Consider the following 26,100-nt stretch of genomic DNA (forward strand, 5'->3'; position numbering starts at 1 on the left):
GTTAGAAAATACAGTGTATAAGCTGAAAAGTAAAGAAGGCTGGTACAAAGATGAGTTCAACATTTATTTACATAAAAGTTGTTTTGAATGGATAAAAGTTGTCCCCATTCTGCATGAGATTGTTTTATTAATGTAAATAACATTTTTGTTTTGTGAACTTACAGGAGCCCAGGCTTGTGTGCTCGTGTTTTCTACCATAGATAGGGAATCTTTTGAAGCAGTTTCCAGTTGGAGAGAGAAAGTAGTAGCTGAAGTTGGAGATATACCAACTGTACTGGTGCAAAACAAGATTGATCTCTTGGATGATTCTTGTATAAAGAAGTAAGATGGCTACTTTTAGGGGAGGAGGGACAGTAATCCTATAAAGTTAAGGCATTTTAATTTTTGCCTAGTTTTACAGGATCTAGGAAAATTTCTATACTTAACATTTTGAAGGTTTTAAATTACTTAAAGATTTTAATTTACTTAAAATTTCTGTGAGCTTTTCTATGTGACTGGTTTGAGTTAAAAAATTCATTCTGATTCTTAAGTAGAGAAAATTGAAGAACAAAATTTGAAGGCTCTTTTAGAATTCTAATCTCAAGTCTTTGCACAATAAATCCAATTCTTCGTGTTAAGTCAAACTTTAATATAGTTAAGAATGTTAAGAAAAGCATTCCTAGATTTTATAATATCCAGAATAAATAGCTCTCCTATATTGATTAATTTTAATTAAGGGTTCAGATTCATCTTATTTTGTATAGTTAGAACTCTTAGGCTCAAATTTGTGAACAGAATTTGGCATCCAGATAATTTTATAAATATTTACTCATTGCATTATTAATATTCTTGCTAGCTTTGAAAATCTTTGCTTGGTTTTTAACTTTTTTTTTTTTCTTCTGTTAGTTGTTTGTTGCTGTATAACAAATTAGCCCAAAACTTAGTGTCTTAAAACAATAAACATCTATTATATCACAGTTTCTGTAGTCCAGGAATTTAGGAGTGGCTTAGCTGGTGGTTTTTCATGAAGCTGCAGTCAAGATGTTGGCTAGGCCTGTTCTCACGGAAAGGCTTTACCGCAGCTGTACCATCCATTTCTATGATGGCTTATTCACTCAGTAGGAAGCCTTAGTTCCTTGCCAGATGGGCCTCTGCTTGGGGCCACTTAAGTATTCTCACAACATGGCGGCTGTTTCTGCCAGAGTGGGTGTTCCAAGAAAGAGCAATACAGAAGCCACAGTGTTTCTTATGACCCAGTCTTAGAAGTCACATACTGTCCCTTGCATTGTACATTACTGGACTCCCAAGACAAAACTTGATTATAGTGTGGGAGGAGAGTACACAAGAGGCTGAAGACCAGAAGCCAGGGGAATAGCGGAGCCTATGGGGCAGGGTTACTACAGCCTCTAATGACGTTCATATCAGGAGTACACAACCAGGAATCCTGATACAACTGAAAATAGGAGTACAGTTGGAGATACAGTCATTAATATACTAACTTTGGCTTTAGGCAGCAAAACTGTTTCATCAACAGTAAGAAATTTAAGAATTCACTGTAAGATTTTCAGAGTGTAATTAAATGTAGGTGTTCTTAGGCAGAGAGAAAATTAAAGTATCATAAAGAAAAGTGATATTTTCTTATTTTAGGACTAGAGATTAATGACTTTATAGAAAAAAATCTTCTTTGTCCACATAGAGTGTAATAGCGGGTGTTGATTTCTCAAGAGTAGTGAAGACTAAAATCAGTTCAGCACTAAGTGAAAATGTAGCTTTCAACTGGTTTTACTTAACTGGGCATTGATAATCGAGCTCCTTTAAAAAGAAATACGAAAATTTTCTGAAAGTGTGATCCACTTTCCCTCCCTGCCCTGCCAAACTGTATTCAGTAAATGTAATTAAAAGTGATTTTTTTAAAAAAAAGCTATCAGAAGCTACCTTTGTAAAGCATTTTTCTTTAACTGCTATGCAGTGAGGAAGCTGAGGCACTGGCAAAAAGGTTAAAGTTAAGATTCTACAGAACATCAGTGAAAGAAGATCTCAATGTGAATGAAGGTAAATTGCCTTTAAAAGATATGTATTGCAAAAAGAAATTTTATTCCTATGCTTTTAAAAATTGTTGTTTAAAAATTATAACTAGAACAAAAATTTTTAATTGGCTAACATTAAGTAGAATTTAAAGCCTTCCTACTTCTTTTTGTTAGTCCTTAATTATTTACTAATGCCCTTGAATACTTTTCATCTTGGTGAGGTTTTCCATTTTTATTATTATCTTTGAAAAATCTAAGCTAGATTTGTGTCAGAGTATATGCATATATGTTTTTTGTTGATAGCTGTTAAAAATAACTCAGTTGTTTAAGACGTCCATGGTAGTCAATATTGACTAGTTACAATGACTTTAAGTTGTTTAATAGTATTTCCTAATTTGAGAAAGATGATCAATTAGTTTTCTCATTCTAGAATTGCTACTTAATAGGTTGCAACTAGATTTTCTCTTGGATCTCTATTTTGGATACTTTTCTTCACCTAAAGAAAGTAGACATCTTTTCAAGACTGAATCTGTTTAGCGTTGTTCAGTATGAATCACTATTCGGATACTTAAAATAGAAGAACCAATCACTATAAGTATTATTTCACTTATTTACTAATAAAATACCATGTACGTTTGTTAATATTAACATTGTACTTCTCAGATATTGCCCAAATAATTTTTAAAAGTTGACTTTTTAACTAGATTATATGCTTCTAATTCTAATTTAACTTTAAATTTGTTTAGTAAGTATAAACATTGTAAATATTATAAATTATGTGAAATAACATATTTACATGCATAAATAATTGACCTGGTTTTGGGCGTTTTCTTTTTATTCCAGTTTTTAAGTATTTGGCTGAAAAATACCTTCAGAAACTCAAACAACAAGTAGCTGAGGATCCAGAACTAACGCATTCAAGTAGTAACAAAATTGGTAAGTACCTAGGAAATTTTAGCCCATGTTTATTTGGTAAATTTGTTTTCCATTCATTATTATTTACTTTTTAAAAAATACATAATGTGCTCATTTCTTTCAGAAATGTGATTTGAAAGTGATTATTAGACAAGTCAGTGATTATTAAAACTGATAAGTATAAAAAAACTGTTAAGTATCAGGTCTCTTGTTAAAAGGTATATTGAATTAATGGGTTTTTTTTGGCTATTGAATTTTATAAATTCATTTGACAGATTAAACACAGCAGAGATAAAGACTTTTTATAAAGATCTGTCCTTTATATAAAGGAGCTTTATGACACTTGTTCTTCTGAATCTGTACTTATACTGGCTCTTACCTTTTTCCTTTCTTACCATCTTATTCCCATTACTGATTTTGCTTTTTCTTTTCTTTTCTTTTTTTTTTTTTTTTTTTGAGACGGAGTTTCGCTCTTGTTACCCAGGCTGGAGTGCAATGGCGCGATCTCGGCTCACCGCAACCTCCGCCTCCTGGGTTAAGGCAATTCTCCTGCCTCAGCCTCCTGAGTAGCTGGGATTATAGGCACGTGCCACTCTGCCCAGCTAATTTTTTGTATTTTTAGTAGAGACGGGGTTTCACCATGTTGACCAGGTTGGTCTCGATCTCTCGACCTCGTGATCCACCCGCCTCGGCCTCCCAAAGTGCTGGGATTACAGGCTTGAGCCACCGCGCCCGGCTGATTTTGCTTTTTCTCATGTTAAATGCTAGCAAAACTTTAGCATTCCCTGAAGAACAAGTATGTTATGTTCTCTTTCACAGTAACTGCCTGACCATGTCTCCCGTCTTACTTTGGATTCCAGGAAAATGAAAGCCTGCTGCCTCTAAATCTTTTGTATATTCTCTTAAAGAATTCGTATCTTTTTTCCACTGCCCTTCACTACATATATATAAACAAACACATTATTTTCTGGACCTGTTTTAACTAGATTTTTTCTGAGATCTGGCTTTTTTTCCTGACTTGGCCATTTTCATTGCATAATTCCTTGCCATCAGAGACCTCAAATGCCTTGTGAACACCAGACGCTTATAATAAGCCTCTACTTGGTGTGGTCTCCTTGACCCCACTCTTGTCTTCTTCATATATACTGTATAAAGCTGTATCTAATAAGACTCATTGTGGAGCAAAGTAAATGCAGTCTCTTCATTCAAACATTTAAAGATGGTTTTGCCCTTCCTTTGTATAGCCTTCTGCCCCACTGTTACATATATGTATACTCCATTCACTGGTTCTCTCAGAGGTCTTGATCTTCACCGAGTATGCCCCGTGCTTGCTTTCTTCTTCACTGTTGGTCATTTGTTTCTTCTGTTGAGAATGAACTCTTTCCCATCTTCTGTCAAGAACAATTCATTCCTCGAGGCCTTTCTAGAAAGCTCTCAGTTGTATATCTGCCTGCCTGAAGACAGCCTCTTACTCTTTTCCTGGTTTTTTTTCTTTTTTTTTTTTTAAGAAACAGGGTCTCACTACATTGCCCAGTCTGGTCTTGAACTCCTGGGCTCAAGTGATCCTCCTGCCTCAGCTTCCCAGTGTTGGGATTACCAGTGTGAGCCACCGCCCAGCCTCCATCTTCTTGTAAAAGAATAGACATCTAAGTCTAGCACATTGCCAACTGTCCAGTTCTGCCTTCTTCATGTAGTTTTTCCTTTCTGATGTATTAGATGCAATGTGTCCTTCCTTTGAACCTTCTGTAGGATTTTGTGTCTCTTTTATGACTCTTAACAGGTAATGTCATAGGGCATTACTTGTTTACTGTCCTATTACATTGTAAACTTCTTGTGGGCGAAAATTGGTCTTAGTCACCTTTGTATCTGACAGTACCCCTGGCCCAAAACTTTGTGTGTCATGGATGCTAAATCATTCATAAATTAGAGATTACATTTTGTGAATAGCACAGTTAAAAATGGAAACTATAAAATTCTTTTAGCTACTCATCACTTTTATCTGTGGGCCACTTTATTACTGTTTTACCATAAGTAGGAAAAAACCTATCTTAGCAGTATTAACACAAAATCTCATAAATAGCTGGTGTGGTGGCTTGTGCTTATAATCCCAGCCATTTGGGAGACTGAAGCAGGATTGCTTGCGGCCAAGAGTTTGAGACCAGTTTAGACAACATAGCAATAGCCTGTCTCTTAAAAACAAAAGAAAAAGTAGCCAGTGGCACATTCTTGTGCCTGTAGTCCCAGTTACTCAGGAGGCTGAGGCAAGACTGCTGGAGCCCAGGAATTCAAGGCTGCATTGAGCTATAATTGCACTGCTGCACTCCAGCCTGGTGACAGAGCAAGACCCCATCTCTTAAATTTAAAAAAAAACAAAACAAAACCCACACAACTCACAAATACTGTTAACTAAAAGTTAGGTATTCTTGAGGAAGTGATATGATGTTAATGTTATTACAATTACTGTATTTACGGATTCCAAATTTCAAAAATAGATTGTCAAAAGATGCAGAACAGTGTATAGAATATGCCGTAACTTAGGTAGAAAAGAGAATATATATGCATTGTAGCCTGTATATGCATGAACTATATCTGGAAGGATAAGTAGGAAAAGTGGTAACGTGTACCCTTAGGGGAGGAAAACTGGCAAGGAGTTAAAGTCCTGGTGAAAAAGAGCTTTAATGTGACCTCTTTTCTTGGTGGGGGTGGTGGGGGGTACGGAGTTTCACTGTATTGCCCAGGCTGGAGTGCAGTGGTGCGATCTTGGCTCCCTGCAACCTCTGCCTCCCTGGTTCAATCGATTCTCCTGCTTCAGCCTCCCAAGTAGCTGGGATTACAGGCATGTGCCACCACACCTGGCTAATTTTTGTATTTTTAGTAGAAATGGGGTTTCACCATGTTGGCCATGTTGGTCTGGAACTCCTGACCTCGTGATCCGACCACCTCAGCCTCCCAAAGTGCTGGGATTACAGGTGTCAGCCACCGCACCTGGCCAGGGTGACCTCTTACATCCCTTGAACTTTGTACCATGTGTATTAGCTATTAAAAATAAAATTAAAACAAAAGCTTTAAAATCATAAATCTGTGTCCACTGACATATGAATGGATAAGCAAAATGTGTTATATACCTAAAATGGAGTATTATTTATTTACCCTTAAAAAGGAAGGAAATGCTGCAATGTTCTACATTGGATGAACGTTGAAGACATTATACTAAGTGAAATAAGTTGGTCACAAAGAAACACTGTATTCCATTTATATAAGGTAGAGCAGTTAAAATCATAGACACAAAAGATAGAATGGTGGTTGCTAAGGCCTGCAGGGAGGAGGAATGGTTAGTGTCTAATGGGTATTGAGTTTCAGTTTTAAAGATGTAGAGTTACAGAGATTGATGATGGTCATCATTCCACAACATTGCATATGTATTTAATACCACTGAACCATAAGCTTAAAAACAGATGGTGAATTTTGTTGTATTTTACTGCAATTTTAAAAACTAAGTATTTGAAAATACTACTGATTTTACTAACAAGCTGGATGCAACAGGTGACTCTGAAGCATGTCAGTGCCAATCACTGTTTTCCCTCAATTTATACAGGTGTCTTTAATACATCTGGTGGAAGTCACTTGGGTCATAATTCAAGTACCCTCAATGGTGGAGATGTCATCAATCTTAGACCCAACAAACAAAGGACCAAGAAAAACAGAAATCCTTTTAACAGCTGTAGTATACCGTAAAATGTTTTGGGAGGAAAAAAATTGAATTTACATTGTGCAATTCAGTAAGAAACCCATCCAGCTGTCCTGGTATGTTACAAGGTTGTCAGCAGACTTTGCACCTAACGGCTCTCTGAAAGTGACAGACTTAAATATTGCTCTGCAGTGCTTTTGAGAATGTAGAGTGAGACCTCTGGTGGAAAAATTACTGCCCTGTGGACTCCAATTTTTTTTTTTTAACGTTAGATGAAGCTTCTCCTATTTTTAAAGGAATGCTCTAAGAAATTTCAAAATAGGTTTTGCTAAATTTTAAATGCTGGAAAACAAATGAAATGCCTAAATATATTGTTACAGATTTTAATACTGTGGATCAGGAAAGATAGCAAGCATTCTTTTCCTCAAATTGGTCATCTGGCTTTTCTGCAAAATAGTATTGAATCTGAATACTTTCACAAAAGTAATACTGAAAGATAAACCCTAAATCTTGCCAGACTGCATTAGTATTTTGGCATTAGTACTTGTGCAATATCTGTGTCATGTAGACTGTGAGGTGTGCATGCAGATGTCTGGTACTGGAGTCAGCTGAAGGTAAGTGCAGTATTTAAGAAAATATACATTTAATTAATTCACTTTTAAAACCATTTACATATTATGTATATGTCTTTATTTTCAAAACTCTAGACATATATTTTGCAAAATAAGCTTGGGCTTAAAAAGTGCTTTGTGCCAAAAAAATCATACCTAATTTTTATAGCGCTTTACTATCAGAATTTATATTATTATATCTTTTAAAAGCAGTAAGCAGTTTTCCTCTGTGACAGCACAGATAAAAGAGGAGTCTAGGAATTTTAATGCTAGAGCATCTCCTTGGTGAGCCCTTATTGCAAAATCTGTGGTATAATCACCCATAAGCACAGTGAGCTCCTGCTGTCATTAGATCAGCCAAAGCCCCTTAAGAAGGTACACAGCACATCTGCAATCATTCAGGAGGTCCTGTGAAGTGTGGTGGTGTATCTAACACCTTTTGCTGCTCACTAACCCAGCTTTGCACTTACAGGATTATACTAACCATTTTTTAAATGCACAAAAGTATTATTACTAGTCTTAACCCAAATTACAGATTTTACAATGCCCTGCAACTCGAAACCATTCTGTTTGTATTTTTACATGGTACTTTAAGATGATCACTTCCAAATTTCTCTAACCTTCAGTTTCTAGAGCACTGTCTGAAGAGCTGTCAGTCCCACATACGAAATCATTTCTTTACAAAATCATTTCATATGTAATCATGTATCAAGGCATAAATTTTGTCAGTTGGGACAGTAGCTTTCCAGCTAAGATAATTGCATGCACTGTGTTAAAACTGATTATCATTCATCAATGGTTTTATTTTTAACCTATAAATAACCCCTTTCAATATACTTGGTTTTTACAGCAGTTCAAAGTATGTAAAAATAACTTTTTTGTTATTAAAAAATGTGTCATGAAGTCATTTTTCATTATTTGTACTAAAAAATGTTTTATGTATTCCTTTTGTGTTTTGTTTTTTAAGTCTTCCATCTGCACCCCCCTCATCCTCCTAATGTTGAGAAAATCAAATTTCCTGGGTGTGTCCTTGTTACGTGATGAAAAGTAAAAGTTCTCTTTGCTGTTTTAGATTGAAAAATAATAAAAATATTAAAAAGAGTAAATTTTCCCTTTTCATTATATTGAAGTGATCTGGCATCATCTATTTCAGAGTAATATAAAATGTTTTTCTGTCACCAGTTGTCACCACTCGCATTGCTGACAGTGGGACAGGTGTTGGGGGCAAAACCCAGTTCCTAACAGTGGATACTGTCATGTTTTCCACTCTTTTCAGATAGTCTCTTTAATTCTTGCACAAATTAATATTTTGCAGCAAATAGTCTTTTGGTCTTTATTGGCAGAAGAATCACTTGTTATGTGTGTTCTGGTTATTTTTCATATTACTTGTGTGGATAAAAGTATGTTACCTTTCTATATTAAAGTAATCTGAGGATAGTTGCAGTTACTCTACTATTTGTAATATAACTTTATGTACTTAGTTTTATATAAGAACTGAGAGAGATCTGTTATACATTTGAATTTTTAATTTGCACTGCTGTATTTTAAACCTAACCATACTCATTTAAAATAATTAAGTAGGCCTGAAAGTCAGCCATATGTTAATTACTCAATTTAATCAATTTTTAAAGCCTTCACAAATTGGTATTTTTTTCCAACACCCTTCATTCTCTTAAAAAATTTTAACCTTATGAAACCATATGAACTAAAGAAAAACTTTTTCAAGATTGCAGGTTACTGTGCATTTGTGCTTGTAATCTACTTGTTTAACATTACGGCTAATCTTTTGCATACAGACATATTATCACTGTGGAATAACTGCCATATTTCGGAGTTCCTCAGGTTTCCTTTTCCTTTTTCAGTCTCTGTCTATGAATTAAATAGTATACAGAATAGCCCATATAAAGCAATATAGTTAAATAAAACCAGGTTAAATGATTTCCTTTGTATCTGCCCAAAGTTGATAGCACACATGTACTTTTACAAAATAAACTAAAACTACCAAAAAGAGGATGAAAACTTTCCTCATTGTGGAGCGGAGTTTCAGGTGGTTGCTTTTTTAGAAGCTGGTAATGTAGTGCTCAGAAAGAACTCTCAGTAACACGTACTCCTTGGACCTGTGAGTTTTAGGAAATGGGACGTTTTCTGAAGATCTTAGAATGGGGAGTTGGCCTTAGGACCTTATGTCCCAACTTAGTGTTGGACCCTTTTAATAGAAGATATTGTTAATTATTAACATCCTTTTCAAAACCTTTGAAATAGTTACTGGTAACCTGGTAAAACGTTCCCATTAATCTATCATTACTCTGTTGCCCTGAAAACAATTAACTGATGAGGCAAAAGCTAGTTCCACAGGGCACCTACCTAATGAACAGGACTTTCTCAGTTTTAACTGTTAAGAATGTCATGTGGATTATAGTCACTCCTTAGGCTTTTAGTTACAAAACCCCTAAGTCTATCATCACACAGATGAATTTATTTGCTAGCAAAATATTTAAAGCCACAGTAGACTCTCAAATATCCAACAACCAAACTCCCGGGTAACTGGATGATTTGGCTATAATAATCTTTATTAGATAGTGCTTCTTTTATCTCTCTCTTGAAATGTCTACAGTAGGATGTTAGTAAATGGTCTTTTAAAAATAAAAAATTTGGAATAAAAGGAAAACAATTCCTTCCATATTTTTGTTACTAATAAATAATGCTTTTGTAAATTTGAATGGAAAACCACTTGTATGTACTGCTATTTGGTTGCAGTTATGCTCTCCAGTTTAATTTAAAATACAGCACTCAATAAAAATTTCATGAAGGATGAATTCCAATAATAATAAAAAAAAGCATTTTAAAGCTAAAATTCTGAGTGATATATATGACTGTATCAACAGGGTGAAACTAAGTACTAAAATATATAATGCAACTTCTTTAAAGATCAAAGCGACCTAAAAATATTTCACATTTCAGATACTCTGCCAATATTTAATACCCTCTTTTATTGAAAGCAGTGCTAACCAGGAATGGCAGGAGGGCTACCCTGAAATTGTATATTACATTCTAGAAATGGTATAGAATTGAGATAGGGCAAAACATCCTATATATCCACTTAATCTACATAAATGTCAACAGTTTAAATGAGGGTAAAAATGTGACCCAGGAAATTCATCATCATTTGAAAATAAATTATACTCCCCCCCACCTTTTTTTTTTCAGACAGTCTCGCTTTGTCACTGCGCGCCAGACTATAGAGTGCAGTGGCGTGATCTCAGCTCACTGCAGCCTCCGCCTCCCGGGTTCAAGCAATTCTCCTCTCTCAGCCTCCCAAGTAGCTGGGACTACAGCTGTGCACCGCCACACCCTGCTAATTTCTGTATTTTAGTGGAGAAGGGGTTTCACCATATTGGCCAGGATGGTCTCTATCTCTTGACCTTTTGATCCGCCTGCCACAGCCTCCCAAAGTGCTGGGATTACAGGTGTGAGCCACCGCGCCCGGCCTTACTCCTCTCATTCTTAGAAATAAAAATACACGTTAAGAATCAACACACTGGCCAGGTATGGTGGCTTACACCTATAAATCCCAGCACTTTGGGAGGCTGAGATGGGTGAGATCAGGAATTTAAGACCAGCCTGGCCAATATGATGAAACCCTGTCTCTGCTAAAAATACAAAAATTATCCGAGCATGGGTGGTGGGCACCTGTAATCCCAGCTACTCAGGATGCTAAAGCAGGAGAATCACTTGAACATGGGAGGTGGAGGTTGCAGTGAGCTGAGATCGCACCACTGTATTCCAGCCTGGGTGACAAAGTAAGACTCCCTCTCAAAAAAAAAAAAAAAAAAAAAATCAACACACTGAGATTTCCTGCCCCCTGGATTTGGCTTTAGGTACAGAGTGCTGGAGACACTGCAGACCAGGGACCTCAAGCAGCTTGGAAATGTGGATCATAGCTCTTCGAGTCTGTGATCAGAAATGAATGGCCTCCAATAAAAACTCCATTGCAAAAAAATGGGAAAAACAATGCTAAGAATACCAAGGTCAAGGAGGCAGAGCCAGAATAATTTGTGGTGGAAAACGTCCTGGACTGATGTGGAAGCAATGGGAAGCTGGGAGCAGTAGCATTTCCCACAGTGGAGGGGATTTACAGATGCTGACAATACATGAGAACTTGAAAACTTGACTATTCATTTAATTTTCAAAAAGCGGGTCAAGAAAAAAATGATGCACACAAAAAATCATTTCAGCCTGATGACAGCAAATCAGTCCGCTAACAAACCAAGTGGCTATGCCATAGATAGAATTAATGTTTCTCATGAGATGGAAAGATTTAAATAAGGCAGAGCTGGAGCTGGCAAAGGAAGTAACATGAATGTCTTCCGATTGTAACTGCTTTTTATAAAGAGACTTGGCATTTTTTGTAGAGAAAATGAAGTTCAATATTGCTTGCATTGAGAGACACATACATAAAATCAATTTGGATCCTGATTTTGTTTTTCAGTATGAATACCTACATTCAAATAAAAACTGATGTGTTCATTTCAAAATAGTATCTGGAGAAGTGGCTGAGGTTTTTGTATATCAATAGCACTAATTACTTTGAACAAGTAAGTGTTCTCTAGTTGCCTCACTTTATCACAGATAAAAGAAGAATCAACACTGGTCAACCTTGTTAACAAACAAAATGCAAACTAAAGTGTTGATGCTCTGTGCTGAAAAGATTCTAGTGAAATAGCTACATTTTAATTACTGAAAAAAGTATAAACTGCAATAACCTTTATATAAAAAAATTTTAATACGTGTGAGGCCAGTAAAACATATACTCTTTGACCCAATATAATTCACTCCTGGGCCTTTATACAGAGAAAATCAAAAACGAAAGAAGGAAAAAGTCCTGTATACAAAAGTATATTGCAGTAATAGCAACAAGTAGGAAACAACCTACATGTTCATAAAAGGGGAATGGATAAAGATATAACTACATAAAATAGAGCTCACAATTAAACAGACTTTATATCAGTATCTAACTTTAAAAAAGGCAAGGAACAACGTAGGAATTTTAGTGAGAATTGATGCATTTGAGAAAAGATGAAGCAGATATATAATTGTTCACAGTGGTAAGTTATAGGTGATTTTCTCACATTTTATGTCATAGTTTCTCGTATATCAAAAACTACATTCAGATGGAGACACGTAAATCTTTATATCCAGAATAATTTGATATAGATGCCTTAACATTGCTAAATGAGACAACTTTGGAAAGATTCTTGTTTCGTGATTCCTTTTATCCCTCTAAGCACAGTGCTTTGTTAACACTGTGTGTGTGCTGCTTAGGGTAAAGAATTTCTAGGCCAGGCACTGTGGCTCATGCCTGTAATCCCAGCACTTTGGGAGGCCAAGGTGGGTGGATCATGAGGTCAGGAAATTGAGACTATCCTGGCCAACATGGTGAAACCCTATCTCTACTAGAAATACAAAAAAAATAGCCGGGTGAGGTGGCGCATGCCTGTAATCCCAGCTACTCCAGAGGCTGAGGCATGAGAATAATCTGAACTCAGGAGGTGGAGGCTGCAGTGAGCTGAGATCTGCACTCCATCCTGGTGACAGAGCGAGACTCTATCTCCAAAAAAAAAAAAAAAAAATTTCTAGTCAGCTAAATGCCCCAGGTGACTGCATGATTCCATGCTAGACCAAGTAAAGGAAAAAGCAGTGATGTTCTTGCCCCTAGCTGAGCACTTGTTTTCCCCAACAAACTGTATTCATCCACAGAATAGTGAAATAAGCTAGATCCTAGTACAAGACAAGAATTCAATCTAAAACCTCTAGATAGATAATGAAAATATTGCTAGTTTTGTTATTCACAAAACTGAAGATACTTGATGGAATATCTTCCTCATCTCAAACAACTGTCAGTATCAACTAAGTGGCTAAACCTAACACAAAGAACTAGTTATCAATTAAAATAGTATTGTACCATTTTTACACCACTATGTGTAAATGCTCTTGGGTTTGAAGACTAATTGAATCGGCTTTCAGCATTTTGTTGCAGAGTTTTGGAACTAGCTCCTTTAGAATGCTCTAACAGCTTGATAGCCTTGTCAGAGTTTTCAATGTTTCTAAGCAGAGTCTCTAATCTCCTCTTAATTTTCTTCTGATCTTCAAGAGCACAGCCAATGACTATGGATTGAAACTTCTGATCAACTGGCCCATGTGGCACCTCAGACGAACATGCACTGTAAAGCGACATTAAATGACTTTTGGCATTTCCCAAATCATCCAGAAACTTATTGACCACCTCATCGATAATCCTTGTGGCATGCTTTAGTGATTCTTGCTGCTGGGGGTTTCTAATTGTTTCTACTGAAACTTCAACGGTGAGAGTTCTTCCCATCAAACGGTTTGCAGTCAGATTTAATTCTTCTCTTTCTCCTAAAATACCAATCAATATGAGACATAAGCTTATCCATGTCAAGAACATTAATGCATTTGTGACAAATTTATTTAGTACCTCTACGATGCAATTTTTTAAAAGATAAAAGCTGAAACTACAGCATATAAGATTAACTGGTGAAATGTATTAGATTACCGAAAGAGGTTGAAGAATACCATTTCCTGACAATCTTTATACATGGGATCCCAGAAGACTTCCCAAACTGGCATGTTTGCAGAAGTTTGGGCAGGTATGCATTTGTAACTAGGATGGAGATCAAGTCTTAACACCGGGAGGAGTAAGCACATATAGGGTTTGTGCTGGGTAGAGCTTGAGGTCACATGTCCTAGATCTCTCCATAAGGACATGTGCATTGATCAGAATACACTGCCCCAAATTTTGGTCGAGAAAATGCAGCCATGACAGAAGATAAGCTGGCCTCAGTACAGGCACTGACTTCATCCTTCTCCAGACAGAAGCAGGACAGGAGTCTAAGTCTTGGCCAGCACAAGTAGGAATCAACATTTCATTATTTATATGAAAAAGTCAGCAATCTCCTGCTTGTTCTGTTTTGTAACTTCCTAACTCCTTAATCTTTGGGCAGGATAGTGTAGAGAGACTAGATCATGGCCCACCACAGATGTGCCACAGTTTTGATCTGGATTTAGATTGCTTAGTTAACTCACCAGCCACTTGGCTCACTAATGAGGCCTGTGTGGCACCAAAGGAGCCCAAGTAGGAAGTACAGTGCCAATGAAGAAAATCACAAGTGACCTATTTCAACACAGCCAGTCATGTTCTTCACATGAAAATGACACCACAGGCCAGGTGCGGTGGCTCATGCCTGTAATCCTAGCACTTTGGGAGGCTGAGGTGAGTGGATCACCTAAGGTGAGGAGTGCCAGACCAGCCTGGCCAACATGATGAAACCCTGTCTTTACTAAAAATACAAAAATTTGCCGGACATGGTGGTGGACACCTGTAACTCCAGCTATTCGGGAGGCTGAGGCAAGAGAATAGCTTGAACCCGAGAGGCGGAGGTTGCAGTGACCCACAATCGCGCCATTGCACTCTAGCCTGGGCAACAAGAATTATACTATCGACTCAAACAAAACAAAACAAAACAACAGCAAAAAAATGACAGCACATTTTTACGTTCATGTCTTTCTTGGTCCTGCAGGTTTCCTCATTTCCTCTGCATTCTGTCCCTTCTCTTTATTTTATGCCTCAATTCATCTTTTCTTGTCTCTACTTCTCTGCTTCCACTCTCTCACCCTTTTCCTCTGCTTTTCAATGTCTTGCAGTCCAGTAACTTGTAAAGAACTGAAGTTATGAGTGTGAACCTGGGATAAAACACATGGCCTTACTGTTTGGGGGCCAGCTCTTCTGAGCTTGCAGGCTTTTCCCTCTCTCTCCCAGCTATGGGCTTCGGGTAGGGAGCATACTGCAAGAAATCTCTGAGTAAGTGGCTGTTGTAATAAACTGACAGCTGCAGCTGCTCTCTGCGGCTCACAATAAATGCTGTGGCCTAGAGCACGCATACCAAAAGTCAAGCAAAAATTGACCCACACTTATCACAAACTCTTTAAAGCAGTGTAAAAGACGAGCCCCTTCTGTGGAGATGGCTCTCACCGTCACTGATCTGTCTCATGTCCTGGCTATTTTGGATACTGTGGATCATTTCCAGAAGGATTTCTTTCTCTTGTTCAACAGCAGTTGCTGCTTCTCTCAAAGCTTCAACCCTATAGAAATTGGGAAAACAAAACAGTTATTGTATGGAGGATGTTCTTCCTGTTAATTTTCTTTTATCTCTCATTCAGCCCAAATCAAGTTTAAAGATCACCACTTTTCAAAAATTCTTCATTCTTGCTTTAAAATTCTTTCTTTTTTCTATTTTTATCCATTTGTCTTTCTCCCATTTCCTCCCAGCTCATAAGGCAATCATTCTATTTAGTGTTTGTCTAATAGCACTTGTTTTATTAGATCTGTATCATTTGTATATTTTGAATTTATATCTCACTCTGTTTTTGTTTTTTCACTTAGCATCCAGGTTCTTGTGAGTACTTTTTTTTGAGAGAGTCTTGCCCAGCTGGAGCACACTGACACAATCTAACTGCATCCTCCACCCACTGGGTTTAAGTGATTCTTGCGCCTCAGGCTCCAGGCCCAGCTAATTTTTGTATTTTTACTAGAGACAGGATTTCACCATGTTAACTTGCGTTTTCCTAGTAATTTCAGACATATTTTTGTATCCTTGTTAGCCTGTTCATAGACTTTTCCTATTTTGTTTCTCTATTTGTAAACAGGAGTTACTGTCCCCTTGTTGATTTGTATACTCAAGAGATTCTTATTGGTCACAGATATGGCAACCATCTCTCATCCTCTCAAACAGGACCCACGTCTGGGATGTCTTACACTAAAAAGAGACATTTATTTTGAGGTGATCAAATTTTTTTTTTCCCTTATGGCTTATGCTTTTGAAGTTTTGACGTAAGGTCTTCCCCCACCCCTTGGTCATATTTTCCTATTTTCCTTCTATTAACTTTCTAGTTCTACCTTCCTTATATTTATGTCCTTAATCCACCTAGAATCAATCCTTGCATGTAGTTAGGTAAGGATGTTTATTTTTTTTTCCAAATAGCCATTTTCCCCAACATTATTTACCAAACAATCCATCTTTCCCCTAGCGAATGTATATTATCTCTAAAATCTCTATCTCATGCATTAGTATATTTAACTGTTCTTATACCAGTGCCAGTTTTTTGTTTTTGTTTTTTTTTAATAACACCAGCCTCATACTACACTTTAATATTTGGTAGAGCAGGGCCCTCAATCTTCTTTAAAGATAACTTAGCTATTTATGGACTTTTACGTCTCCATATAAACTCTAGGCTAAATTTATTGTGTTTCTCAAAAACCAAGAGAAATTAGACATCTTTAAAACGTTATTCTGTTAAAGGGCGTGATATATGTCTCTTCATTCATTCAGATCTTCTATAGCATTCTGATGTATTCTTCTTAGTAGTCTGTGGATATTGTTGCTGTTGTGAATTTGTATTTTCTAGTTGATTTATACTGGTTTGAGAAGTGCTGGTTTTGTAGGATTATCTTGTCACTGATGACCTTGATTTACATGTATTCATTTTAGTGTTCAGTCTATTGATTCTGTTGGTTCTTCTAGGTTAATGATCGTATCATCTGCAGTAGTTGTTATTTCTTCCTTCCCAATCCTATTACCTTTTTTTTTTTTTTTTTTTTTTTTAAGAAAAGGTCCTTCAGTCCTGTGTTAAACAGTGACAACAATGGAGCTATCTTTGTCTTTTCCCAAATTTAAGGGAAAGTCTCTGTTTTTCTGTGTTAAGTCCTGTTCAAACTATAGAAGTACTACTTTCCCCACGTCCCTCAACTGCACACACATGCACTGACTATACACACACATGAATATACCCAGTCACTAAAAAACTAAGCTGTGGAATCATGGGAGCAAGATAAAAATATATATATTGTATATTTAACATGTTCTGTATTTCCAGGTCACCTTCTTATTATGAATTACAGTAACTAAGTCGCCAACTTTTGCAAATGAAATAGTGACAGACCTATCCCCAGTATTTAGATGCTCTTAGAAATACAACGTCATGAAGATCTAATCCTAATTGCTGTCTTAAGTGTGCACAGGAAGAACAACTTCACCAATGTTTTAACATGTTCAATTCCATAAACGGATCCTCCCCTACCTCAAGCACACACATGCCTTTTCCCCTTTGGTTACCCACCTGTTATAGCCCCAAATAATACTGACAGGCTGTAAAATCATAAGGTATCTTTATTCTACAAGATATTAAACACATGTCAAACTTTGTGTTTATAAGAGCCAGTAAAAGCAAAGAACTGGGAAGAATCTCATGTGACAAATTTGGCTAGAGAACACAATCAAAATACAATATTCTACAGAGTAATAGTAATGCAAGTATCAGGCCCTATTACAGGACTATTCCCTATTTACTTAAACATCTTACATTAGCAGTCTTTCAGAAAGATAAACTAGGGCTCAGAACGCAGGAAAGAGACTGAGTTTGCAATGAATACTTATGCTAAAAGCACAAATCATAACCCCAATATTTAGACAAATGACTGACATAGGTGAATCATGTGACTGGTAAATGAGAAGATGCTGAAAGAAGAGATTAATTTTTCAACACTTTTTCGGTTTGTATTCAATTGTAAGATGATAAAGAGAGAACAATGTATTCTGAAAAGGAAAGTTTAATTTATTAGTTACAGCAGTCAGATCATGTTGTTAACCAAATAAGATAAAAAAGACATTCTAGAAAAAAAATATAAGCCTGTCGGCCGGGCGCGGTGGCTCAAGCCTGTAATCCCAGCACTTTGGGAGGCCGAGGCGGGTGGACCACAAGGTCGAGAGATCGAGACCAACCTGGTCAACATGGTGAAACCCTGTCTCTACTAAAAATACAAAAAATTAGCTGGGCATGGTGGCGCGTGCCTATAATCCCAGCTACTCAGGAGGCTGAGGCAGGAGAATTGCCTGAACCCAGGAGGCGGAGGTTGCGGTGAGCCGAGATCGCGCCATTGCACTCCAGCCTGGGTAACAAGAGCGAAACTCCGTCTCAAAAGAAAAAAAAAAAAAAAAAAAAAAAAAAAAAATATATATATATATATATATATATATATATATAAAAGCCTGTCATATGAAGAAAATATTTTATCATTAAATGAGACCAGATAATTAGATGGAACTTCTAAATTTTGTGTTTCTGGAACCCCCCCCAACCCCCAAAGGCTTTTTAAAAATACATCATAGAAATTACCAGGGCATTATCCCTATGAAAAACAGATTTCATCATTTATAGAACTTCGTATATACATTTTTATGCATACCTTTTTTGTTTCATGCAAAGGCAAAATGTCATTCTTCAGAATGTAAACATCTCAGGGTTTCTTTGGCAACATGGGTTTTTCACATCCTAGTTCCTCTTCAGGTAGCCTTCTTTCTCCCTGACCCTTGTCTACTGAGTGATCCTTCTTCAAAACCCAATCCCTTTGGCAGGAATTGTTTCCTTAGCTTCTCCCTTCCTTTCCCATAAGGCAATTCATGCTTCCTTTGGCCCTGTACATTCATTTACTCTACGGACTACCTCATATCTTAACATTTTTTCTTTTAAAAAGCTGAATCTAGATCTCTAGTTAGTTTATTTAAGTAACATTTGTACTGTTCATCAGCTATTGCTATCCTTAAACTCATTTACCTGTCTTTTGTTTACAATTTTACAATTTTTCCATTAGTTCTAGAAAATTCTTAGACGTTGTATCTTTGAATATTCCCTGACTCCCATTCTATTATTTTCTTCTGGAACTCTGGTTAGAGAAATGTTGGACCATCTCACTTTATCCTTCATGTTTCTTAATATCTCATCTGACAACACTACTCTTGGCGGAGAGGGGCAGTTCTGTTTTTACTAACAGATCCTGGAAGCAGCTACAACTCCAAATTGGGAAAGAACTTATCCTCACATCAAGGCTGGCCTGGGCTGTACTCCTGGAAAACTCATGAAATCACAACTAAGTAGGTTTTGACAAAAAGAAATTTTAGTCAGAATACTCAGGAAGACAAGACTGGAGCGCAGGCATCCTCAGAGAGCCCCCAGGTCTTGGGCACCTCACGAACCTCAGTATCAAAACAGCAAACTGCTAGGAGCCTTAGGAGGAGTACAACAGCAATTTTGCCCAAACTGTGGCTACTGCTAATACGTCCGCTAACAGAGAATGCAGTGAAAACTGCCGGCGCCACCACTACTAGCTGTGCAAATGGGTCAGTCGCCTATGAAACAACAAGGGAACAGTGCTTGTGACTCAATGAAGTAAAGCAGGTAGAGTTTAACAGTGACTGATAGCACTGACTGAAAACAATTACACATACAAGTTAATATGTATAATGTGTCTAGAATTGGCACTGGCATGTATTTATAGTATTGATAGCCCTTATATTCTTACCATTATGAATGTCGGCTTATTACTGATGAGAATTTGTACTTTCATAAAAAGGAGGAAAAATGGCATATGCTCATATTGTGATTTGAAAGAAATCATTTCTAAAACAGTTTGTTTTTTTTCCCCAAGATGGAATCTCACTCTGTTGTCCACGCTGGAATGCAGTGGTATGATCTCAGCTCTCTGTAACCTCCACCTCCTGGGTTCAAACAATTCTCCTGCCTTAGCCCCCGGAGTACCTGGGACTACAGGCTCCTGCCACCAAGCCCAACTAATTTTTGTATTTTTAGTAGAGACGGGGTTTTACCATGTTGGCCAGGCTGGTCTCAAATTCCTGACCTCGGGTGGTCTGACCACCTCAGCCTCCCAAAGTGCTAGGAGTGAGCCATTATGCCCTGCTGTTTACAGGTTCTTAAACTCAAGAGTTCTGTCTCTTATTCCATACTCCCGTATCAAAAGAATGCCATAATGATCGCTTTTAGGCAATGTAAAATTCTGAAGGTTTTTCCTAATCACCACCAAAATATTACATTACATTTACTGTCAAGACACTGGTGTAAAGAAGGGACTAGTGTTTTTAGTGCGAAGAGCCACTCTTCAGTAGTATGTCCTTAGGCAAGCCAGTTCCATCACTTCCCTCATTTCTAGGAGAGAGAATGTGCCTTCCACCTACCTCAAAGGGTTTTTAAAGCTTCGAATAACAATGTATATGCAAAATGTTCTTTTAAATTATAGGCTATTATACAATATTAACTATGATGCCATCTTGTTTTGTGACTCCTGGAACACTGGCACACCCTAACATGAAGCTTTAAAGCCAGACAAATGATCCTTATCACCCCCAACCCCAGCTCTTCACTACCTGGGTGCAGGTTAAGCCACAGCGAATGGCTGACAGGAAGGCGGAAGGACCTGCGATGTGGTAAGTTGTGGGAAACAAGGTGAACACCCAATCTCCCAGTCCTGTCATTTTTCCCTCTGCTAGTCTCCAAAACCCACCCCACAAACATCTTCATTACCATCTTGAGCTTTCTAGGAGTTACACAATGCCTAGCACATAGTGTGTGTTCAATAGCCACTGAATTAAAGGCCAATTTAAACTGAATTTTTATCTCTTTCAGGAAACTCATATGTTCATCCATACATCATTCCTACATTTTGAAATGTGACATACGTAACTTTAAGAAAATTCAGGCATTAAGTATTAGAGCCTGGAAAGCCAGGCTTCCTGGGTTCAGATTTGGAGTTTACTACTCTCTAGTTGTGTGACTTTGGACAAGTCATTTAAGCTGCTAAGCCTCAATTTCTCTATCTGTAGAATGGTGATAATAGTAACTTCCACTAAGACATGGGGCCTAGCATAAATACGTATTCATTAAATGAATAAACACTAGCATATGTTTTAGAAAAAACTCGCACACTGTTTTTCTTCTGCTCTCACACTGTTAACAACACAGAAGACTACTGTGAGCAAGTATGTGGGGATTTTCCCCACCAACAAGCAGTGGACACCAGCTAAATATCCTCCAACTCAGCTCCGACACTATCTACCTAGAGACAGTATCAGACCCCACAGGTTGAAAGCTCAGTCCCCAAGACCCTACCCCCACCCCCAAAAGTCACAAGTCTAGGCCTCCAGAACTTCTGACCCACTGGCTTTAAATTGGGGTTCCCATGTCCCCTCTTTAGGTTTAACTTGCTGGAGCAGCTCACAGAATTCAGGGAAATACTTACTTACATTTACTGGTTTATTATAAAGGGTAATACAAAGGATATGGATGAAAAGATGTATACAGTGAGATACAGGGGAAGGGGCACAAAGCTTCCATACCGTCACTGGGCACGCCACCTTCTAGGAGCTTCCACATGTCCAGCTATTGGGAAGCTCTCCAAACCACATCCTTTTGGGTTCTTATGGAGGCTTGCTTCATTGAATAAGTATGAATGACCACCATGTAGAAATGTGACTGGACAAAAAGGGTATGCTCTCACACTAACAGACCAAATGGGGAAACCTAGCAAGGCCTGTCTATTCAGATTCTTCTCGGCCTCTTACTGCTCAACTCCTTCCTCCAGGGCATGGCGCAGGACCCTCTCTGGAATGAGGGTCTTTTGACCCACAATCAGACAAGGCAGGTGAAAGAAAGTCAGAGACAGATTCTTTTCCCTGAGGCCTAAAGCACCCCAACTTTATAACGTAAGACGGTAACAAGGGTTATGGGAGTTACTAGCCAGAAACTGTCATAGCGTTTTTTATAAATTACAGCAATTGTTTAAAAGTACCAATAAGTAAGATGGTTTGAGCCATTGAGGAATGCAAAACTCAGACTCTATTGAGAATTGATTATAAAAACAGAGAAAAGGGAATCACCTTCAGAAGGAAGAAATACAGAAGACAAAACGCAGTCCAAAAACGAAAAAAGGCTAGTGTTTGTAGGTCAGTTCATACTCCAGGTCACAAAACATTTGGCATAATCCTGTTTTCACTTTCATAGGGAAGAAATTTCTTATTCAATTGACAGGACCAATGTGGTTAGGGAACGTAAAGTGCACACGGCTAAGTACAAACTGTAAGGTTTTATTCTACCCAGTTACACTACTTTATTACTCAACATACAGTCAAACTATTAGAGCAAAATTACATGAGTTTCCTATTTTCTTTTAAGAATCGACCTTGTATTCATGATTCTCGTTTTTTTTTTGAGATGGAGTTTCGCTCTTGTTACCCAGGCTGGAGTGCAATGGCACGATCTCGGCTCACCGCAACCTCCGCCTCCTGGGTTCAGGCAATTCTCCTGCCTCAGCCTCCTGAGTAGCTGGGATTACAGGCACGCACCACCACGCCCAGCTAATTTTTTGTATTTTTTAGTAGAGACGGGGTTTCACCATGTTGACCAGGATGGTCTCGATCTCTCGACCTCATGATCCACCCGCCTCAGCCTCCCAAAGTGCTGGGATTACAGGCTTGAGCCACTGTGCCTGGCCGATTCTCGTGTTTAATAGTGTAGCGTTCTGTGCCATTGCCCATGTGGTTTCAAAAAAACTTAATAGGATCAGTATTAGCAGTTTTTCTCTATTTTTGCTTACTTTTAGAAATCCTTCCTTTTCAGCCAGTATTACTTTTTTAAAAAGAAGAAAAAAAGCCTACAAAAGTATAGAATTACTAAAAAAAAGTCCTTGAACAGTTAGCCACATATTAATCAGACAACTCAAATATTAAGCAAGTTGTAATTTAATCACTGATGTGCAGTAATCAGAATTCATCTTACATTAATCAAACACTGGAATATAATAATCTTCAAAACCCGAGGCTTTCTTTTAAAGAGGAGCACTTCAGAGTGCTTTTGTACCTACCACATGTGAGGCATTTCAAGTTGGAGGACAATGACTCAGCTTGAAGGAAGGCAGGGTGGAGTAGCATCCTCCCTATTCCTTTAGGAAAAAAATCTTTTCTTTCTACGGGAGAGCCAGCGTGAAGTGGTTGAGAACATGCCCTTAACATTCTGAAAACATGGAGAAGTGTGAGTTACTTGTTAGGTAGCTCCCTAAGGAGAAACTATCAGTTGGAGAGACTTCAAGTAACTGAGGCCACTAATTTCTGCTTTTGCTCTATTTTTCCTGGGAGTGGAATGGGCCAGGTTTGCTAGTACATAGAAAATCCACGCGGAAGCATTACTTCTCTCTTCCACTTGCCTCATTCTGAGTGGAACCCTAGAACCGGGCGTAGGGATGAGGTTTCTCTGCTGCCATCCATGAAATTATTTTGAGTGGAGAATCTCTCACTCTCTGGCTCTTTTCTCCCAATAGTAACAATAATAGTGCCTCACTAGTTAAGAGATACCGTGGTTACTGAAATACGCTCTCGGCAAACGGACACTTCATGCTTGGGTATACTAATGGAGGGAGATAAAGACACCCATGCAGTGTTTCCTTAACTTTTTGGCTCACATGCCTCTGCTCATGCACAACCCAGAGAAAACGATGGAACCAACTCCTGTGTACAGTTTCAGGGGCCTGCCGGTGCCTAACACGATTTTCTTTTAACTACACCTGTTCACCAAAGTTTCACAGGAACTTGAGACAAACGTTCAACAGGAAGCAGATAAAACTTTTCAATACACCGTTAAAGTCCTTCCAAAAATCTATTAACATTAAACTGTTTCGAAATTCTACGCACATCTACTATATTACCTAATAAAATCTTAAGCAAGAAAAGGAGAAAAGCATGTTTTCATGCTTTCAGGCCAGTGACTATCTCTTAGCCTTCCACGCAGGGAGGTGCCCGACTCCGAGAAACGAACGGCGCGGCTGAATCCCGCCCGCGGGGTTAGGGGAGACGCGCGAGGCGGCAACGTCTTCCCCGCACTAAGCACCCGGTGACCTACCGCCCACCCCTCTCTAATCTGCTCTCAATGGATCGCGGGGTTGGTTTTGCTTTTTCCATTTTTGCTCCTTAGTGCTCTGAAGCAGGGAAACTTAATTTCACGTGGAGGGCCACTGTCAACTGCTGCCTCCCTTAAAAACGCATAACGGGAAAAGAGTAAGTTAAAAACACCTGGGGCCACACAGAAGGTTCTAGAAGTTCTGCAGACCCCGGCTGCCAGAGTCCTTAATCGCATGGAATCTCACCGTGGCTTTTATTTCCTCTGATTTTTTTTTTTTTTTCCCCCACTCTCCAACACCCAGGTAAGTCCATCAAAGTGTGGCCACCGATAACGCCCTCACAGGTTTAGCTGAAATCGAATGCGTTTTCTCTCGGACTAGGGGAGAAAATCCGAGGGAAAAAAACCGCACCACGTCCATCCACCACAAATCTCAACAAGCAACTTCTGCGGCCGCCGCCTCGCTGTGCCCCAGACCCCGGCCCGCCACACGCGGCCTCCGTCCGCGCACCGCCCGCGCGGCGAGCACGACGCCCGAGACGCCCGCCCGCCGGCCCGCCGCTCACCTGAGCTCCAGCTGGTCCAGGCTCTCCAACAGGCGGCTGGAGCGGTCGGCCATGGAGGAGGAGCGGCAGAAGCGCCCCTCGTTGGCTTTAGCGTTAATCTTCGCTTGAGCCATCTACGCCTCCGATGCGGGGCAGCCGAGAGGTCACCGGCCCCTCCGGCGGCGGCGAATGGAGCGCTCCTCGGGCTGCAGGCGCTGCCGTCACTACGCGGGCGCCCGCCCTCCCTCTGACGCCCGCGGGGGCAACCCGAGAGGACTCGGCAATACCGCCGCTGCCGCGTGGCCAAACAAGGGCAGGCGCGGCGTCCGCGGGGCTCGGGGATGCCGGGCCTGGGAGGGAGCAACCGCGGCCGGAGGAAGAGGGGCGCGGGCCCGGCGAGCGCAAGCCTACGAGGCGCCGGGAGGGGCGCGCGGAGACGAAGCGCCCAACGCGGTCTGCAGCTCGTCTCGTCAGCTCCTCAGACCCAGGAAATACCCGGAGCCCGCGCGGACCCTCGGACCACCCCCAGCTCCGCCCCGCGAGGCCCCGCCTCTCCGTGCAGACTGAAAGTAACCAACGCCCCCCACGCCAAGGTTCCTATCGGTCGGTGGGCTGTGGGTGTATTGCTCAGTGACGGGTTCGTTTAGTTTCTCCCAACACCCATAATTCAAAGCAAGAACAACGACACCGAGTCCTGTGATATGGGGAGAAAACGGCCTTCTGTAAAACACAAGGCAGTAAGTACAGCTTCTAGGCAGCCTACACTCACCTGACCTTCCTGTTACCACTCTTTCCTGAGATGAGAGTAGTGAAAGCACCTACAGCAGCTGAAGCTTTGAAGTAAAAAAAAGCTATTCCGTCTTTCCCTGTCTAGCTAGATGTAGGAAGCAAGGTGAATATACTTCATTTTTACCATTCTAATTTTCTTTTGAATTTGAGCCTGGGTCTGTCACCCAGGTTGGAGTGCAGTGGCGCGATCGCGACTTACTGCAGCCCTGACCTCCTGGGTTCAAGCGGTCCACCCACCTCAGCCTCCCAAAGTGCTGGGATTACACGCTCTGCTTAATGAAGGGGTTTTAAACTTTTGCTATTAAAATTATGCCTGTTAAGTGAATCGAGATCTCGCCAACTGCTGCACACCAGCCTGGGCGACAGAGCGAGACCTTGCCTCAAAAATTAATAATGATAATACTTCTGCGTGGAATAATTGGTATTAAGAAGTCTTCAACTTTTAAAAATCTTCTGTTAACAAAAAGATGCAGTAGGCCTCTAGGTCAGGCATGAGCTGTTGTCGGTAAAAGATGGAGTAGAGCCGAGAGTATAAAGATTGGACTGCTTAAAAAGTGAGGCTTTGGTCCATCTCCTGATAGCTCTATGCCTCTCATTGCAAGGATGAAAATGTACAGGGCACAGAAAATGATAGATAATAATAGTTTAAAGTTGAACCACCACCTTTAATCAGAGATCAAAGCAGTTTAAATACTTGAACAGGGCTGAAGCCCTTAAAGCTGGATCCCAATTCC

At 39.3% G+C, this 26,100-nt stretch overlaps 2 protein-coding genes across 7 annotated transcripts in view; one reads left to right on the top strand and one right to left on the bottom strand.

Moving 5' to 3' along the window:
- RAB23 (RAB23, member RAS oncogene family) overlaps positions 1 to 10,074 on the top strand; it is a 35,837-nt gene extending 25,763 nt beyond the window's left edge. For all 6 annotated transcript variants that reach the window (XM_074398137.1, XM_003926362.4, XM_010337131.3 and 3 more), the window contains 4 exons: positions 165 to 321; positions 1,949 to 2,031; positions 2,850 to 2,942; positions 6,517 to 10,074. In XM_074398137.1, the coding sequence (XP_074254238.1) occupies positions 165 to 321; positions 1,949 to 2,031; positions 2,850 to 2,942; positions 6,517 to 6,656 (473 nt within the window). In that variant the 3' untranslated portion in view covers positions 6,657 to 10,074. The remainder of the gene's footprint in view (positions 1 to 164; positions 322 to 1,948; positions 2,032 to 2,849; positions 2,943 to 6,516) is intronic.
- Positions 10,075 to 12,033: 1,959 nt separating this feature from the next.
- Positions 12,034 to 25,059, bottom strand: BAG2 (BAG cochaperone 2). The gene is made up of 3 exons (XM_003926365.4): positions 24,599 to 25,059; positions 15,271 to 15,380; positions 12,034 to 13,637 (listed from the first exon to the last, which is right to left on the bottom strand). The coding sequence occupies exons 1-3, from the start codon at positions 24,709 to 24,711 to the stop codon at positions 13,225 to 13,227; spliced, it is 636 nt and encodes a 211-aa protein (XP_003926414.1). The 5' UTR covers positions 24,712 to 25,059; the 3' UTR covers positions 12,034 to 13,224.
- Positions 25,060 to 26,100: the final 1,041 nt, after the last annotated feature.

Source organism: Saimiri boliviensis, chromosome 4 (genome assembly GCF_048565385.1).
Source record: "Saimiri boliviensis isolate mSaiBol1 chromosome 4, mSaiBol1.pri, whole genome shotgun sequence".
Classification (NCBI taxonomy): domain Eukaryota; kingdom Metazoa; phylum Chordata; class Mammalia; order Primates; family Cebidae; genus Saimiri; species Saimiri boliviensis.